The sequence below is a fragment of the Onychomys torridus genome, chromosome 4 (assembly GCF_903995425.1).
Source record: "Onychomys torridus chromosome 4, mOncTor1.1, whole genome shotgun sequence".
Classification (NCBI taxonomy): Eukaryota; Metazoa; Chordata; class Mammalia; order Rodentia; family Cricetidae; genus Onychomys; species Onychomys torridus.
This window is the reverse complement of record NC_050446.1, coordinates 120,620,577-120,638,738: the sequence shown is the minus strand read 5'-3', so window position 1 is coordinate 120,638,738 and position 18,162 is coordinate 120,620,577. Positions and strand designations below refer to the sequence as shown.

The window sequence follows — 18,162 nt, the reverse complement described above, 5'->3', positions numbered from 1 at the left end:
GTCTCACAACATAGCCCTGGCTGTCCTGGAACTCACTCTGTAGACCAGGCTGGCCTTGAACTCAGAGATCTGCCAGCCTCTGCCTCTGCCTCCCGAGTGCTGGGATGAAAGGTGTGTGACACAACCGCCTGACTAAACAGAGATTCTTAAGTCTGCCTATCAGGGAATCACCCTGGTTAGAATCAGACCTTTCCCCTAATTCTATGGCTGAAAAATGACACCAGAATCCTTTAGCAGTGTTCAAGTGGCATGACAGCAGAAGCCCACCAAACACAAAGACCAGTTTCACACTGTGATGGCTAATATTGGTTGTCAATTTGATTACATCTAGAATTAACTAAAACTCAAGCTGCTAGGCATGCTTATAAAATGTTTTCTTAATTGGATCATTTGAGGTGGAAGACTCACCCTAAAGCTGGGTATCCTATATAAAAGGACATGCAGGAAGAGAGCTTTTGCTTACCCCTGCTGACAAGTTAACTTCCCATGTTACTTAATACTGACTTTATTATTAATTCAGTTCCTTTAGAGAACACTGACTAATATGTCTATTACCAAAAAATACTACTACTACAACACACAGACAGCACTACTGAAAAAGCATGTAAGTATTTTTTAATGGGAAATTTTTTCAGTGGTGTGTGTGTGTGTGTGTGTGTGTGTGTGTGTGTGTGTGTGTGTGAGAGAGAGAGAGAGAGAGAGAGAGAGAGAGAGAGAGAGAGATATCCAAAAACACACTGTGCTCCATGTAAGGAAAGTAACACTTGAGCTGTCACACATGGCTGTTAATTCCAGCTACTGCAAGTTCAAGGCCAACCTAGGTAACTTAGTAAGATCCTGACTTGAAATAAGAATTAAAAAGGGCTAGTGGTGGATTCAGCAATAAAATGCATGCACAGCATGCATAAGGATAATATCATAACACACACACACACACACACACACACACACACACACACACACACACCTTGTAAGAGACTCCTACTGCAATTGTAACATCATCTGAACATCAAAATGAAGATACTAATAAATTACAACCCACTGAATTAAAGAGCCCACGAGTGCATACTGACATAAATAAATCAAGAAAAAAAGAAAATGCCTCTAGAGCAGTTATGTCAACCAACAAACATGCATAAAGTCACTGGTTCAGGTAAGGATAACTAACAGAAGCCAATACCACAAGTCAAATTTTGGGCAAGAACAGACACTGCCCCAGTGTATTTCTCTAGAATTACTTACAAATTCCAAAGAGAAAAATAGCTGCTTCTGAATAGGGAAACCAAAGTGATCAAAGTGAACATGACCAGACAAATAAAGACCACACTTTTATGTTTCTGATATCTGAGAAGGATGCATTAATTCAGTAGGGGTACCAACTCTGAACTCATTCCTGGGCAGGCAGACAATCCAAATTAGAAGCAGTCTACAGACAGCTGTCACTCAGCAAAAGCTTCAAAGAAAAAGAGAAGCTTGAGGAAATGACCCAGATGAAAGGAGGCTAGAGAGTAAACGCAATTGCTGATCCTGGGTTAGGGGACTGATCGTTACAGAAGGAAAGAAATGAACTATCATTTCATATGGACTAGAGGATTAAAGAGTAATGCTCTTATTTTCTGATTCCGAGAATTACACTATGGTTATAAAAGAGAAGGCCCTTGTACATATGGAACAGAGACTCAAAGTGTTAAGAAAGTAAAAGGATCTACGCCCCTAACTTATTATCAACTGAAATGTGTGTCTCAGAGAAAAAGAGAAAACTGAAAAACAGGCAAAAATGATAAAGTAAATGGGACAAAATGCAAACCTAGTTGTGAAATTTGAATAAGTCTATCAGAATTGAAAATAAAAAGTAAATAAAATTAAAAAATGAATAAACATATATACAGAGAATTTCTAGCTGGGGGCTATGCTGTTTACCTAATAGAGAGACCCAATTGTTCACCTTGTTTTTGAATTTTAAGAGTTGACTTTCCAGGGGCTGTGGTACCACATATATGTGAGCCCAGCTCTTAGGAGGCAAAGACTGGAGGATTATGAATTCAAAGCCAATCTTTGCTCCATAGAGAATCTGAAGCCAGACTATAGTATAGGAGACTTTGTCCAACCAACTAACCAACCTGATGGGGAGAACAGAACTAAACTAAGAACCTTTGGAAAATAACATTTTTGTTTATATACTATAACATTACAGATGAAATAACCTACTCTATATTAATCAAATTTTTGAGCAAACTTATTTTTTTATAAAATGTTGGTCAGTAATCCTAATACTATTTGAATTTTATGCTAGACATGAGTGAATAAATATGCTGCTGTGATGTGACCAAGATGTCTGTTTGCCAGAGAAAGAAGATAAGGCCACAAAGACCCTCACAATGGGCTGGAATCAGAAACCTCATTACAAATAGAAATCTACAGTATAAACAGTGTATGTGGCATAAGTGCTTGTGTTTATGTATGCATCTACTTCCTAGTTCGGTCTGCCCAGAGGCTAGCAGTGGCTATATTGAATAGCCAGATCTAGCTTTATGTTTTTATTTATTTATGTATTTGAGACAGGTTTTATATAATCCAGGCTGGTATCAAACCTGCTATGCAGTTCAAGCCTTGAACTCCTGATTTTCTGTCTCCAACTCCCAAGTGCCAAGATTATAGGTACACAGCATTTCAGATCTTGATCACTAAGCACTTTCCTCAAATAAAAAGGATCATGGAGAAATAGCCAATTCCAAGACCCTGTCAGGAAAAATGTTAACATGAATCTGAACATCTTGTCCAAAAAAGAGAAAAGTGCTCAGATGGTATGAGTGGGATAAAACAGCTTGAGGCAAACGGTGAGAATAGTGTCTTATAAAATAAAGTAGACAGGGGTATTAACATATGCCTACAGTCCTAACTACTCAGAAGGCTGAAACAAGATTCTCCCAGCCTAGGAACTGTAGGTCAGCTTGGCCAACACAGCAAGACCCAAACATAAAACAAAACAAACCAACACCAACAAAATAAAAAACATAAATATCCACGAATCCCTAACTAAATAAATGGGACAAAAGTAACTATTATTCCCACTCAAAAAATACAGAAGAAATGATGGGTACAAAAATTATTATCAGTCAAACGTTATGGTAATACTGACCGAGGGGAAGTCTGTTGATGGATGTTAACATCAATGGGGAAAGTATGAGAATCAGTGTATTTGTAAGACTCATGAGATACCCAACTAATCTAAATAAGTAAATTTTATAACTGAGAGGCTTGGGAGACAGCATCTAAACCAAGTCAAAAATCACAATACAATCAAAGGAACATATGACATTATGTGCTCTAATAGCGTGCAGTGATAAGGACACTATCATGTCTACAATATTCTTGCCTGAAATGCATAATCTTACATCTAAGGAAAAAAAATGGGCAAATACAAATAGACAAACCAAGAGAAAAACTCTAACAAGCTTGTCAGTACCTTTTAAAATGTTATGTTCATGGAAGTTAGGAAGGACAAAGGCACTGTCATACACTGGAGGATGCTGAGGGGCATGACTTCTGATGGAATGTGATTCTAGACCAGAAAAAGTTTCTCTTTCATGGGAAACTGAAGGGATACAAATAGCCTGTGGATTCATTAGCAATACTGTATCTGTGTTAATATCTTGGTTCTAATAATTCATTATACTACGGTTATATAAGATGTTAACACCAAGGAGGTTAGGTGAAAAGTAAACTGAAACTCAGTATTTTGAGACTTTTTAAAAGGCTAAAAAATCTATCCATACAATGATGATATAAAATATTTAAAGTGGTTCTAAAGTTATAAATTTAAGCCATGATTGGGAAAACTGGCTTCTGACACATACATTGTTTCCTAGCTCCCCCTACAGGAAACCATTTAAAAAACTACACCAACTTGGGTTTTAGCTTTACCTTTCTTTGGTCAGGGAGAGGGAGAGACAGACAGGACTAGCTCATTAAAAATAAACGCTAGCATTTAAAACCAGCCTAATTTACATACTGAGTTCCAGGTCAGGCAAAGTGAACACAGTGAGACCCTGTGTACTCCCCCAATAAATAAATAAATGCTAACATATACACATATATTTTCTCTTTTATTTTTTCAACAATATGTTGAGAAAGACTCCCTAGCAGTCTATACAAACATTCCCCCATTCTTTGTTCAAAGTTAAGTACACTAAAATTTATTCAGTTTTCTGATGATAGATAACTGAATTGGTTGATTTTTGCTGTTGCATCCTTCAGTATATTTAGTGATAGCAAATCTTTGTTTTGCTAGACTGGGAGATTCGGTGGATAACTCTGGCAGATAAAAATAGTGATCAATGGGCTGGCAAGATGGCTCAGTGGGCAAAGGCACCTGTCACCATGCCTGATGACTTCTAGGGTCCCACAGGAGAGAACCAATTCCCACAAGTGTCCTCTGACCTCCACTGTGGTGCACATCCCTGAAGTGGTGCACATTCCTCACCCCAATAAATAAATAAATAATAGAAGTTAATTTAAAAATTAAAGTGATTAAGATAAATAATATGGCTTCTAGGACACAGTGGTTCTCAACCCTCCTAATGCTCTGACCCTTTAATACAGTTCTTATAGTTCTTATGTTGTAGAGACCAACCATAAATTATTTTCATTGCTACTCCCTAACTGTAATTTTGCTTCTGTTATGAATCGTAATGTAAGTATCTATATTTTCTGATAGTCTCAGATGACCCGTGACCCACAGCTTGAGAACTGCTGATCTAGAAGGTAAGTAACACCGCCTTCTGGTGGTAATTAAACACTGACACTTTTTTTTTTCTGGCTTATATGGATTTGAAGGTAACTACAAAAGAAAATTGAGTAAGTATTCTAGACAAAGGTCTGCAAGAGGAATGTAACAGATACACTAAGTACTTTTGTAGCACACATATTCCCTTTCTTATTCATGCCTAGAATCTAACATTTTTTTTTTTTTTTTTTAAGTTTTTCGAGACAGGGTTTCTCTGTGTAGCTTTGCGCCTTTCCTGGAACTCACTTGGTAGCCCAGGCTCACAAAGATCTGCCTGGATCTGCCTCCCAAGTGCTGGGATTAAAGGCATGAGCCACCACTGCCTGGCTAGAATCCAACTTTTACACAGGGCAGAAATGTGCTCAACTGAAGGCACATGCACATTCTCAGCAGTGGTGAGGCTGTCCAATCCAACAAGGAGATGGAACAGTCACAGAGTCACCTACAGGAGTTGTGCGATCCTATGCAAACACATCACATTTAACGGCCTTCTTTTTCCTGCCTCAGGTTGAGACCAAGATAATATTAATCATAAACATAGAGGTTCATAGGACAAAAAGAAAGAAGGAACATCGGTCTCTGACCACAATGAAGATTGTTCCAGGCTCCTCATTCTGGGCTTCTTATTAACCAAGAAAAACAAGCAGCTAAATGACATCAGCAGACAAACAATGCTCTTTCTCCCAAGACAATTTACCTGAAATGACAACAAGATAAGTAGCTCTTGTCACAATTAAGGGACTTGTCATTCATAGGCATACAAACAGGTAAACACCCATAATAAAGTAAAAACAAATCTGAGAGAGAGAGAGAAAGAGAGACAGAGAGAGAGACACGGAGAGACAGACACTGACTGGTCATGATATGGTCAAATCTCAAAGTATTTTCCTAATCAGAACTCACATGTACAAAAGAAAGGTAGAGAAATATTCAGTACAGGACAGCAACTGTAGTAGGGCCCAAATGAAATGTATCAGAGCAAGGGTACAGGAGTGGGACACAGTTGGGCAGGGATGCTAAAATCTTTCACACTTGGAGAAAAAAAAAATCACAGAGCTCTGATGCTCTGCATGATTTGTAGATTCACAATTGGTTCTTTCCTTTTTGATCCATCTGAGGTGGACAAAGGCCAGATGAAATGTTTTAAGAAAATAAAACAGCCACAGATCCACAGTGCTTTCAATGCAAACAAAAGGGTACAGCTCAGTCATCTAGCAGTGACCAGTTACAAACTCATTCTGCCCTCAGTTGACTACTGCCAATCTCAAGTACAGAGGTCAGCGAAACCTTACACAATGCCTTTTACAACTGTGTAAAAATGAAATGCATGGTACAGAAACAAAACAACAAACAAAAAAAAGTCAGGTATGGTAGCTCATACCTACAATCCCAGTACTCAGCTGAGGCAGGAGGACTGTGAGTTTGAGTAAGACCCTGTCTTAGAACGACTTAAAAATCCCCAATAAAAACCCAGACACAAAGCTGTTTTTTCCTTTTGCCCGCCCCCTTCTCTTCTGAGTCAGCAGTTCTATTACATTTTAAAAGCACATTTTTCTTAACACTTTAAATTATACTTGTTCCTTAATGAAAACTCGCACAACCACAGGTTAAAAAACAACTCACAGTCCTAATTCACAACTCAGAAACTCATAACTAATTCAACCACTTTTAGCACACTGTTGAATTTCCAGACCCATTTTCCAACCCTAGGTATTACGTTGAGGCACTGTCATTTTCTCCTAAGACTTTGGGAGTCTGTATCCACAGCCTACTTACTTGTGAGAAGAAGCAATAAGGGCTACCTACATATTAGGGATCGGGAAGACTAGGAAGCTGCTCTTCCTTTATCTTTGCAGGTCTACTGTTGAATCTGCATTTCCTAGCTAAAGATTTATTCTTGGGGGTAAAACACCAGTGGATCTTCCCACTGCATTTCTTTCTTTTCTTTCTTTCCTTCTTTCTCTTTCTTCATTCATTCATTCATTCATTCATTCATTCATTCATTTATTTATGTTTTTCGAGACAGGATTTCTCTGTGTAGCTTTGCGCCTTTCCTGGAACTCACTCTGTAGCCCAGGCTGGCCTCGAACTCACAGAGATCCACCTGGCTCTGCCTCCCGAGTGCTGGGATTGAAGGCATGCATCACCACCTCCTGGCCCCATTGCATTTCTTGCATGACTTACTTCATCACTTTAGTTTTCCTGGGGCCTAGCAGTGTCTCCAGCTCAATAAACATGCCGGCTAAATCAGTGGAGTGCCAGCAGAGAATACAAAGGAGTAGCACATTTTTACAATAGGAAGAGTACTTTTGGGGCAGCAAAAAGAGAATGAGAGGCAAGGAAACCTGATCAACTTTATTTGGAACTACAGTATGGGAACTTCCTGTCCCACTGGTATTATTTGTGCTCATTCCTACTCTACACAGTCATTCTGTTTGCTTTCTGTAACATGCTTCCTTAACATCTAGGCTCAAACAACACCATCTTAAAAGAATTCTTTTTAGACCATTCTACCTAAATCAGGGTGCCCAACTTGCATCTTATTTGTCTCCTCATCCTGATTTTCTTTATAATAAATGTTACCATATGTGAATATCTTATTTTTCCTTATTTACCATCTCTCAGAATAACTGCTGTATGAGAAGGGCAACTAGTTTAGTTCGTTGGTATTAGCTCTAGCTCTTCAGCTAATGTCTGGCATATCCCACAGTTCGACATCTATTCATTGACCAAATTCATGTTATTTACATAACAGCATTTGGAGGAACCAGTCCCCTACTTTCCCTGGAGTAGTGTGGAGGGCTCCTGAAGTTCTACTGATAGTGACAAAGGGGGCTATCTTTGCAGTATGAATTTCCTTTTCTCTTTTCCAAACTCCCATGGACACACACCAGCTTCATTAGTCAATGCTGTGCCCCTAGCCAGAACATCTGCTTCTATGGTTTCTCAACTATGCCTTCAGGGAAATTAAGACACAGGAAGGCCCCTGAACTGTGCTATCCACCACTGCTAACCTGAACTCTCTTCAAACTGGGGAAACAATAGGTTGTTGAGGAGCAACAACAAGGAAGGTGAAGAGTGTAATACCATACTGTTTGTTACTCCTAAGAGGTTCTTCTCCACCTTTGCCAAGACTTGCTTCCCAAGAAGAAATCAAGTTTTCATTTCTCGGTTTCCTTCTTATGCTGCTGTTCCCATTGCCATTTCTTAAGCTTCTGTGATACAGGGAACCTAGACAACGCTTGCTGCTGCTGCTGCTGCTGCTGCTGCTGCTGCTGCAGTACTGGAGGCCCGTCCTGTCTCTGAACACAGAATTAGTCTCTGCTTACCAGGGCACCTTCCACTCTACTGATGGCCAAATGACTTGAGTGGGCCAGTTTAGCCAAGACATGAGGATGTGCATGTGCAGGAGTCACTGAGTCTAATTTTGACTATACGTCTAGCTAGTAAATGGCTTTAGACTTTTTGAAACTAATGTTTTGATCCTCTATTGTTCACTTATATCTATTTTTGAACTGACCCAATCAGGGAATGGGAGCAGGATATGATTTATTGGACAAATCAGACCAACCAGATTTAACAGGAAATAACAGATGATATTCAACAACAATATCTTATGAAGATCTAAATTAAAAATTACCCCTACCCAGGCACAGTGGCACAGAACTTAAAAGGCGGAGGAGCAGGAAGATCCAAGTTCCATGCCAGCCTAGGCTATGTAATGAGACTTGTCCCACAAACCAAAACCAAAACTAAAAACCAAACCAACCACATCACCTCTCCCTTTCTGGAAAACAATCAGAGGGCAGAAGAATGGACTCATAGTAGCAATGAGCAGCCTAAAAGGAAACAGGACTATTTTCTGATGCTAACTGAGAGTGGAGCTCTGTTCTCCAACCACGGAAGCTGTTGTGTCCAGAGACTTGCCTTGAAGATGTGCTTAGCACTAGAGAAAAGTATGAGAAATGGGTCCTAGCAGGAGAGGATTAGATTGGGGTGGAGATATCCTTGAAGGGGATATTGGGACCAGCTATTGATTCTCTGCTTTCTAGCTACCATGAGTTGAACAGGTTGTTCCACCAGGAGCCTGATACCATGATGTGCTGCCTTCCTGCAGGCCTGAAGACAACAGAGCTAACATGGCTGTAACCTTTGAAACCAAGTCAAAATAAATTATTTTTTGGTTTTTCAAGACAGTTTCTCTGTGTAGCTTTGGAGGCTGTCCTGGAACTCACTCTGTAGACCAGGCTGGCCTCGAACTCAGAGATCCACCTGCCTCTGCCTCCCGAGTGCTGGGATTAAAGTTGTGCACCACCACCGCCCGGCCAAAATAAATTCTTTATGATGACCATCTTGTATTTGTTTTTATTAGGAAAGCTCCCTAGTTCAGACTCAGGTGCACTTTGGCAGAGTCCAGTCTTCCTATAACCATGCTTGCTTTCAAGGCCCTACAGGGATCAATTAAGAAATAGATTATCCCTGCAATGACAGCTTCCTGGTGTGTCCTGACTAGAAACAACTATAGACTGGTCCAGATAGTGCCATATTGATTGAGACCACAGTGAACTCACATTTCTTTCAAATGAACTGAGATCTCTGGAGCTCTACTAAAATTTCACTATGACAGAGGTTAAAACCTGGTTCAAAGTGCATTCTCATTTCCATGGTTTAATATTTCTATCAGGCAGTATAGACGGTATTACCTCAATCCATTCCTAGGTAATTGCTTATGACTAAACCTATTTTCCAAAGGCAATAACGTTGAAAAGTTGATGATTCATTTATTAAAAATGTTTGTGTGTGTGTACACACAAAATGTATGGAACAAGAATACTACTTGGGAATGATCTAGTAGTTTTTCATTAGCATTAAGAGCCCTCATTTTATCCATCTTCACAGGTAATTCAGATACAATCTAGGCAATCATAAAGTGATTTGAAGGTCTGAGTCTCCAGATTCTCCTCTACTTTGCATTAAGCACTCGTGTGCCAGAGGAAACATTATAAGGAACAGAAGTGTATTTGTGCATATTTGGAGTGCACCGTTCTGTAGGTAGACTCCAGGCCATCAAGCATGCAGGAGAACCTTGTTTTATCTCTAGACTCTTGAACTGTCCCTGTACATATCATTATTGTCTTTACAAATCCATCAATCACTTCCCAATAATTATATATCCAATTCCTTGCCTCTGAATTACCCTAAACCTTTCCTCCTTCTCCTCCTCCTCCTCTTCTTCTTCCTCTTCCCCCCTCCTCCTCCTCCTTGTGGTGGTGTGGTGTGGGTTTTTTGAGACAGGGTTTTTTGTGTGTGTAGTTTTTGGTGCCTGTCCTGGATCTCAATCTGTAGTCCAGGCTGGCCTCAAACTCACAGAGATCTGCCTGGCTCTGCCTCCTGAGCTCTTCTGTTTTTTTGTTTTTTTTTAAAGCTAGTTTCATGACACATCAAAAAGAGAAAAAAATCTCACCAAATTATGAAACCTTTATAATAACCAATAAAACAGAAATAGGTGGATCAGAAACAGAGAAGCTAGTCTGGAGGACCAAGAGCCAAAAAATTAAAACTCTTACTCTGACCTGGGCTGTCATTATCAATGATTCCCTTACTCATTATGTTTTTGTGATGTCCTGGCATGCAAAGTGCTACCTTGGACCATCTGTAGTTTTGGTCTTCTTGGTCTCTTCATTTAAGCTGAGTGTTAGAGGAAGCTCACAAACTGAAAATACACTGAAAAACTTCAAACTCTCTCACTTCAGAGTGGATTTCACTAGTACTCTTTATCTTCTTCTAACACCCCAGCAGTACATATAAAAACCACCATTCCAAAGTGTCTCCTCTCTTCACACATCTAATTCTGGACAGCTCAATCTACTTCCTTTGGTTGCTACACATACAAATCAATAATCTTAGATTATTTCACCTCTCCACTATGTTTGGCAGCCCCACTTTTTGCTTTTGTTGGTGTTTTACCTATTCAATTGTCAACGATTATACTCCATTAGGAGAAGTGAGATGATTCCAAAATTTTTGCCTCTGGCTTTATGCTTCCAATTTCCCTTGTGCAAATTCCTACAGGAATGTCCAAACTGACTACTTATTTTTGGTTTACCATACAATTGTTCTCCTTGACATTTTGCTCTACAATCAATTTAATGTTGAATAAGCTTTGTAAAGGAGCCCAGAACTTCACAGCTGTCAAGGTCTCATGAAGTGATCTGTCTAGGGTTTGTGAACATTGGCAAAGTGCCTGATCCTAAATATTTTGCGGCTTTGGGGTTTCTGTTGCCAAATTATTTATAGCCATCACTCTAACATGAAGTTGACCAAAGATAATATACATGGGAATGCCATGTATTAAAATAAAACTATTAAATAAATAGATGGCAGGCATAAAAGTAATACTTCCCTATTTTTTTTTTTTTTTTTTGTTTTAAATCTTTATTTTTAGTTGCAGGGATTGAACTCAGGACTTTGCATATGCTGGCAAGTGCTATCCCATTGACCCATATCCCTAACTCCAAATTAGGTTCTTGATAGATCAAATACTAGTTTTTGCCTCTTAACTTCAATGTTGAGTATGTTACTTATTCAAAAACTATTTAACATATTTAGCAATCTTTATCCATCTTTGATTCCAGTATCCCTTTGCCAGGACAAAGAGGTGACAACGAATTACTTATAATCACTAGTTTTCTTTGAAGCCAGATATTGCACATAGTGCCACACAATTTACTTTGTGGTAATTTATCATGGTATTTCGCCTACATTTTAGCCAACTTTATCAATTTAATATTTGAAGTACTGGCTTTTAACTGGTAGATTGTTTCTGTCACACAAAAGATTACGAAGAGACTCATTAAATGAAAAGGACAAAATAGAATGACTTTGTGGAAGTGAGTAGGTAGAAAAGAAGCCCTGCCCCCAGTTTGACATCCTCTCCCCTGCATCCCCTCCCTTGATGCATCTTCTAGGGTCCCTCTTAAGTTAAGGGAAACAGTAGCCTCCAAGCTTCCTTGATCAACAACCTATTAGATTTTGAGCCATTTATTTTCCCTTCCCACCCTGCATCCTAATAATCTTAGTATTAGGAAATGCTCCAAGATTTAGTACACATTAGGATGAGGTTAATCATGGATGTGACTCTATTTTCTTATACTTTTTCTGGAGAAGTTGGAGTATTTTTGGCTGACTCACTGCATAATCTGGTAGCTGCCACTGAGTATTTTTTGAAACAGAACTGATTAACTCTAAACAGAGGCACTACTCTTTTCTTACTGCTCATTATGCTTGCTTTTATTACATTATAGTGTGTGTGTGCCTGTGCATGCCGGTGTATGTGTACATACATGCACGCATGCATAAAAGACACATGTGGAAGTCAAAGGACAAACTGAGGGAGTTGGTTTTCCTCTTCTAACCAGGTGGGTCCTAGGGATCAAACTCAGGGAGTCGGGCCTGGTGGCAAGCACCTTTACTTGTTGAGCTATACACTGTTCCCTATGCTTAACATGTTTTTGCAGTAATCTTTGTAAAGTCACATGTGACTTAGTTTGGTTGCAAGAGGAAAACTAGGCATAATCTCCAATATCAATGGAGAGCAAACAGCCCAGTGAGAGAGTGCCTGTCCCTCCACCATACTAAGGAGTTATCCTGCCTTTTAGCTGTTGTTGTTTTGTTTTTTTTTTTGGGGGGGGGGGTGAGACAGGGTTTCTCTGTGTAGCTTTGCGCCTTTCCTGGAACTCACTCAGTGGCCCAGGCTGGCATCGAACTCACAGAGCTCCACCAGGCTCTGCCTCCCTAGTGCTGGGATTAAAGGCGTATGTTATTGTTTTTGTTAGTTCATTTACAGCAAATGACGTGTGACATCAAACAAGCTGAAGGAAAAATACCAGATACTCATGTTTGGTAATAGTAGTTCTATTCCGTGTTTGGAGGGTACCACTGGGAAACATCACTGGATTTCAACCAATGGGAGAAAACTACTCTGGTTAATAGGAAGGGTCAACACCTACTTTTCAGTTAGTTTCTTCTCCTGGCCAAATCTCTAAATGCTGATAGCACAATACGAAGCACAGTGGGCAATCTATAACTAAGCCAGACTTTGTTATGACATTCTGTGAGTCAGGGCAGCTAACAAAGAGCAATCATCCTCATGGTTACCTGTAAGTCATTTTGTGGGTTCCAGTCAGAATCAAATATGATGCAGGTATCAGCAGCTGTGAGATTGATCCCCAGGCCTCCTGCTCTGGTGCACAGAAGAAAGACAAAGCGGTCTGAATCTGGCTTACAGAATCGGTCGATGGCTGCCTGGCGCAGGTTTCCCCGTACTCGCCCATCAATTCGCTCATAGGTGTATCTGAGGGACCCAAATGAATGAAAGCCCAGGTGTTAATCATGGTTCAAAGCACAAACAATCAGGAAGCTACTGCCCAATGGCCTCAAATCCTTCACTTCTCAATTTGGACCATATGACAACAGTCTTTAAGGAATCCTACCGCCTACAGAAGAAGCAAAGCAGATTAAAATTCATTGGAAAATGTCTTCCTTGTGAAACGATTAAAAAAACAAAACAAAAAGCCAGTCATAAATTAAGGATGACTACAAGACTTAAAATCACAAAGTATTGATCCCTAATAAGTTGTCCAAATAACTTATTCTCAGGAATTTCCCAGCGTCTACTTGTAGAGCATCTTATCTTACAATTTTCCTGGCAGAAAAGCAGATGTAAGTCTCAACTGTGGATGTCAGCAGTGCTCATATAACTGAAGCTCAGAGTTCCCTTCAGTTTCCAGGTGCTCAGAGAAACAGGAAGTGGTAAGGAGCCTACACTGCCAGACCATTTCCACTCTGTCAGTTTCTCAAAATGTTAGAGGCGCAGAGCAAACCTCCACAAGTACAGCCAATCTTAGAAAGGGTTTCTAAGATGTGCTAGGGACAGGAAGACAAAGGACAAGAAGAGGACAATGGAGTGAGGTGCGATGGCATCTGCTGACAGACATGAAAGATTTGGACAGCATGGTGGGGTAAAGAGGATAAAGAACAGGAAATGAAGACGTTCATGGGACATATTGCTGCTGACCATTCAGAAAATAAAACAAAACACAGGTATATTTATGTTGGATGCCATGAAAAAACAGAGCAGTAAGGCTTAATAGCAATCTTATTTCTCCTGTATCCTTTTATATCCTTCCTATTTACTCCACTGACAATGGTTTCCAGTGACAAGTGAATTTACAGGGACAAGTTACTCTGGCACCAAAGCTGACAAAAAATGGATAGTCAAGTAGAAAGAAGTACTAAGAACGTTCTGAGAAAAAGACTGTGCCTGGGGGCTCAGTGGTTCGAGCACTGGCTGCCCATGCACATGACCTGGATTTGATTCCCAGCACCTACATAGTGGTTCACAACCATCTAAAACTTCAGTTCTGGGGTGTGTGACATCATCTTCAGACCTCCTCGGGCACCAGGCATGCACATAGCACACAGACATGCTTGTAGGCAAAACATCCATAGACTCTGACTGAAGACCCAGAAAGCACACCTAAGTCTGGAAATGGCGTGAGGAAGCAATGCTGCAATCTTTACTAGGCGATGTGCGATGGGGCAGCAGCAGCACAGGACTAGGAGTGAGAAGTCAGGGCAGGGACTCTACTAAACAAGAGCTTCCTTCCCTTCCATGTCAACAAGCAATGCTACAGGAACTGAGGATGGGGTCTTATGACAACACACCCCTGAGCACCAAAGAGGAGCCAGAGGCCTGCAGAGTACAGTGAGGTCGGAATTGGCACAGCATTCAGGAAGGAAGAAATCAACCAATAGGGAGGACAAAGCTTGGACATCACCTGGGGAGGCACGGCAAGGGTGGGTCATCTCCATAAAGTAGAAAGCATTTTGGCAGCTATAATGTAACAATAGTTTTAAGAATGGTATGTCTGCAGAACAGCAGAGATAATGTTCTCACTCTGTCACTTGTTCAGTTCTGAAGGAGTGCTCTCAAAGAACAAACAACTAAGAATGGATTATCTGAACTCTGCTTTTTTTTTTTTTTGCTTTTGGTTTTTCGAGACAGGGTTTCTCTGTGTAGCTTTGGAGCCTGTCCTGGAACTCACTCTGTAGACCAGACTGGCCTTGAACTCATAGAGATCCATCCACCTGGCTGCGTCTCCTGAGTGCTGGGATTAAAGGTAACTGCTGCCCAGCTTATCTGAACTCTTAAATCATTCCCCACTCTCCCTTTCTTTCTGAGCCAGATCTTCTGGCTATGCCCCCACTTCTGTATGAGTCTGGCATGAAATTAAATGAGGACAAAACCAAACTGACAGCTGGAACAATAAAGACACTCAAGAACAAAGAAAACCTTGAAGGCTAATAAGTTTGGATGAAGAAAGCAGATACCACAAAATTTTCCACACTAAACTTCAACAATTAACCCTCTGTAACAACTGTATTTTGAATGAGATCCTAAGAATTAATGTGGCTCATCATCAAGCTGTAATTCCAAGAAATTCATACATCAACAAGAAGCAAGTGACACTCTGGAAAAACCTCTGAGGCTAGGGGTGGGGATGGCATGTTTTTGGCACAAGAGTTGTTGATCTCAAAACGCCTGAAGGGAAATGAAATGAACAATTTTCTTGTTTGCCAGCAAAAAGCAGTTGGAAAACACACACACACACACACACACACACACGCACACACACACGAGAAAACAAAGAGTGAGAGCGCTCACATTTATAACCTCCATAAGCCTGTAACACTTTTAGTATAAAATTCAGTAAGAAATAATCAGGATTGGTCATGGGTCACTAGACTGCTGTTCTGTCCACTATGCATCTGTAACACAGGTATCAACAAGAGGTTTGGCCCATCAGCTTCCTCCAAGAGAACAGCAGTCTCAAGAAGTCTTTCCTGTAAATTCGTACTATGGTGCTCAGAACTTTCCTTAGAATCATCTATGCAATATTAAATATTTTCCTTAGAGTCATCTAATGCAATATTAAAAGTCAGCATGTCGACAGTGAAATCTGTCATTTCCTTCAGTATTCTTTCTGTGAAGTGATATAATTTATAAGGACAAACAGAATCTTCAAAAATGGGAACATTTGCTAAGACAGCTGAGACCTATTTCGACTTAACTACTTGAGAAGATGTGTAGTGTTAATGCTACTAACTCCTATGATCTTTTGAAGTTTATCCTTACAAGTGCATTCTCTTTTTTTGGGGGGGAGGGGGAGTTTCGATACAGGGTTTCTCTGTGTAGCTTTGCATCTTTTCCTGGAACTCACTTGGTAGCCCAGGCTGGCCTCGAACTCACAGAGATCCGTCTATCTCTGCCTCCCAAGTGCTGGGATTAAAGGCTACAAGTGCATTCTTAAAAATCTATCATCATCTTCTGACCACTGGTATATCATAGCGACAGAGAATCTAGGATAGTGTGAGGGCAGTTCCTGCACAGAATCTAAATAATCCTCACAACACCAGACTTCTCACTTGCATAAGCATGGGAGTAATGCTAAGCAATCATAGGCCTAGGAATAAAGAGCTGGGTGCAACAGTTAGAGTCACAAAGGCTTAGAGAGCCCCTGAGTGGACAAACAATTCTTTCAGAGCTGTTGGCTTAAGTACTTCAGAACCTTAAGGACATGATGCCTTCAAGGATTCATGTCTATCATATTAGACAACAAGAAGGTCACTACATCATTTTCTTAGCCTTTCCTAATGCTATTGCAATTCTATTTCTTCCAACTAAAGTAAATATAAACAAGTGAGGATTTTTTCTTAAGTGAAACAGTAACTCCACATTATAGAAGTTATGAATTTATTTCAGACAAACTTAAGACTACCTGGTTAACAATGGACTTTAGTCAATCTTTAAAAAGACATTCCCTTTCTCCAGTGGTGAATATTTTATTGTTGTCAATATTAAAGAAATGCACTGCCTATAGTGCTGGGTGAGAGTGCTGATGAAGGTCTCACCTCCTCTGAATGAGATAATCTTCCAGGATGTCGAGACAGCGCACCATCTGAGAGAAGATGAGCACTTTGTGGCCACCTGCAATTAGCTTGGGGAGCAGCTTGTCAATCAGCACCAGCTTCCCAGCTGCCTGGATCATAGCTTGCAGCTGGAAGTCAGAGGTGTCAGAGCTATGGGCTTTCCGGAAGTCTTCCAGAATCTTTTCCTCTGCTCCTGAAAAAGAATGAGCAAAACTACGCTTGAATAAGATGTAATTAAAATCTGTTCTTTGGTAGAGTCTGGGGAAATAAAAGAAATCCTAACTACTGGACCAACTCATATTCTGGGTCTGTACCCTTAGCAATTAGTTTGCTGACACAGGATAGCGGTTGCCTTGCTTTTCTGAGAACTTCCTCTAGGAAATTCAAAGTCTCAGATGTCATTTTAACCCAACTTAGTCAGGTAAAGAAAATTATTCTGAGTTGGCAAAAGACTTCCATACCTTTTGTTATTGCAGGATTATCGAGAAAAGAATTCAAGTCTCACTACTACCAGAATTCCTTAAAAAGTTTCACTACCTTGAAAAAAACAACTCCAAAACCAAAGCAAAATACCCAAACCCTGGTCTATAGAGATGGCTCAGTTGGTAAGACCCGAGTTCAATCCTAAGTACAACATACAAAGATGGATATGGTAGCAGATGCCTGTGATCCCAGCACAGGGGAGGAAGCAGAGAAAGGAGGATACTTGGGGCTTCCTAGACAGCCAGTCTAGCTGAATTGGAGAATTCTTGGTTTAATGAAAACCCCTGTCTTAAAAATAAGGTGCAGAGTGATTGAGGAAGATACCTACGTTGACCTCTGGCATACACAGACACACACAGAGACAGACAGACAGACAGAGACACACACACACACAGAGACAGACAGACAGACAGACATACATACATACATACAGACAGACAGACAGACACACACACACACACACACACACACCTTCTCCAATTAGCCAGAGTGACTAATATGACTGAACTTATATGTGAACTTTTCATCTCACTGATGCATCATCCTTGACTCAACTAAGTAACACATTTCTCTCTTTTCAGATGGGAAGTCTGGGTTAAATTATAGTTCACAAGGGCAGCAAACTGATGGCTAATGTCTACTCTCTGCCAAGCAAGTCTACAGAAGCCCTGCAGAAACAGAGCTGACAGAAGTTACTATATTATTCAGGGAGATCCATCATTCTCTCTGATCCTGTTCTATACTGTGTAAAAAGACAAAAATATTAAGCTCTAGTGAAGTGGTTCTCAACCTGTAAGTCACAACTCTTCTGGGGTTGCATATCAGATATTCTGCACATTAGATATTTACATTACAATTCACAATAGCATAATTAGTTGTAAAGTAGCAACAAAATAATTTTA

General features: G+C 40.2%; 1 protein-coding gene across 2 annotated transcripts in view; it reads right to left on the bottom strand.

The window, feature by feature from the left end:
• Positions 1-18,162, bottom strand: part of Chd6 (chromodomain helicase DNA binding protein 6) — a 125,146-nt gene that overhangs the window by 52,968 nt on the left and 54,016 nt on the right. For both annotated transcript variants that reach the window (XM_036185592.1, XM_036185593.1), the window contains exons 15-16: positions 16,760-16,970; positions 12,944-13,139 (exon numbers count right to left, since the gene is read on the bottom strand). In XM_036185592.1, the coding sequence (XP_036041485.1) occupies positions 12,944-13,139; positions 16,760-16,970 (407 nt within the window). The remainder of the gene's footprint in view (positions 1-12,943; positions 13,140-16,759; positions 16,971-18,162) is intronic.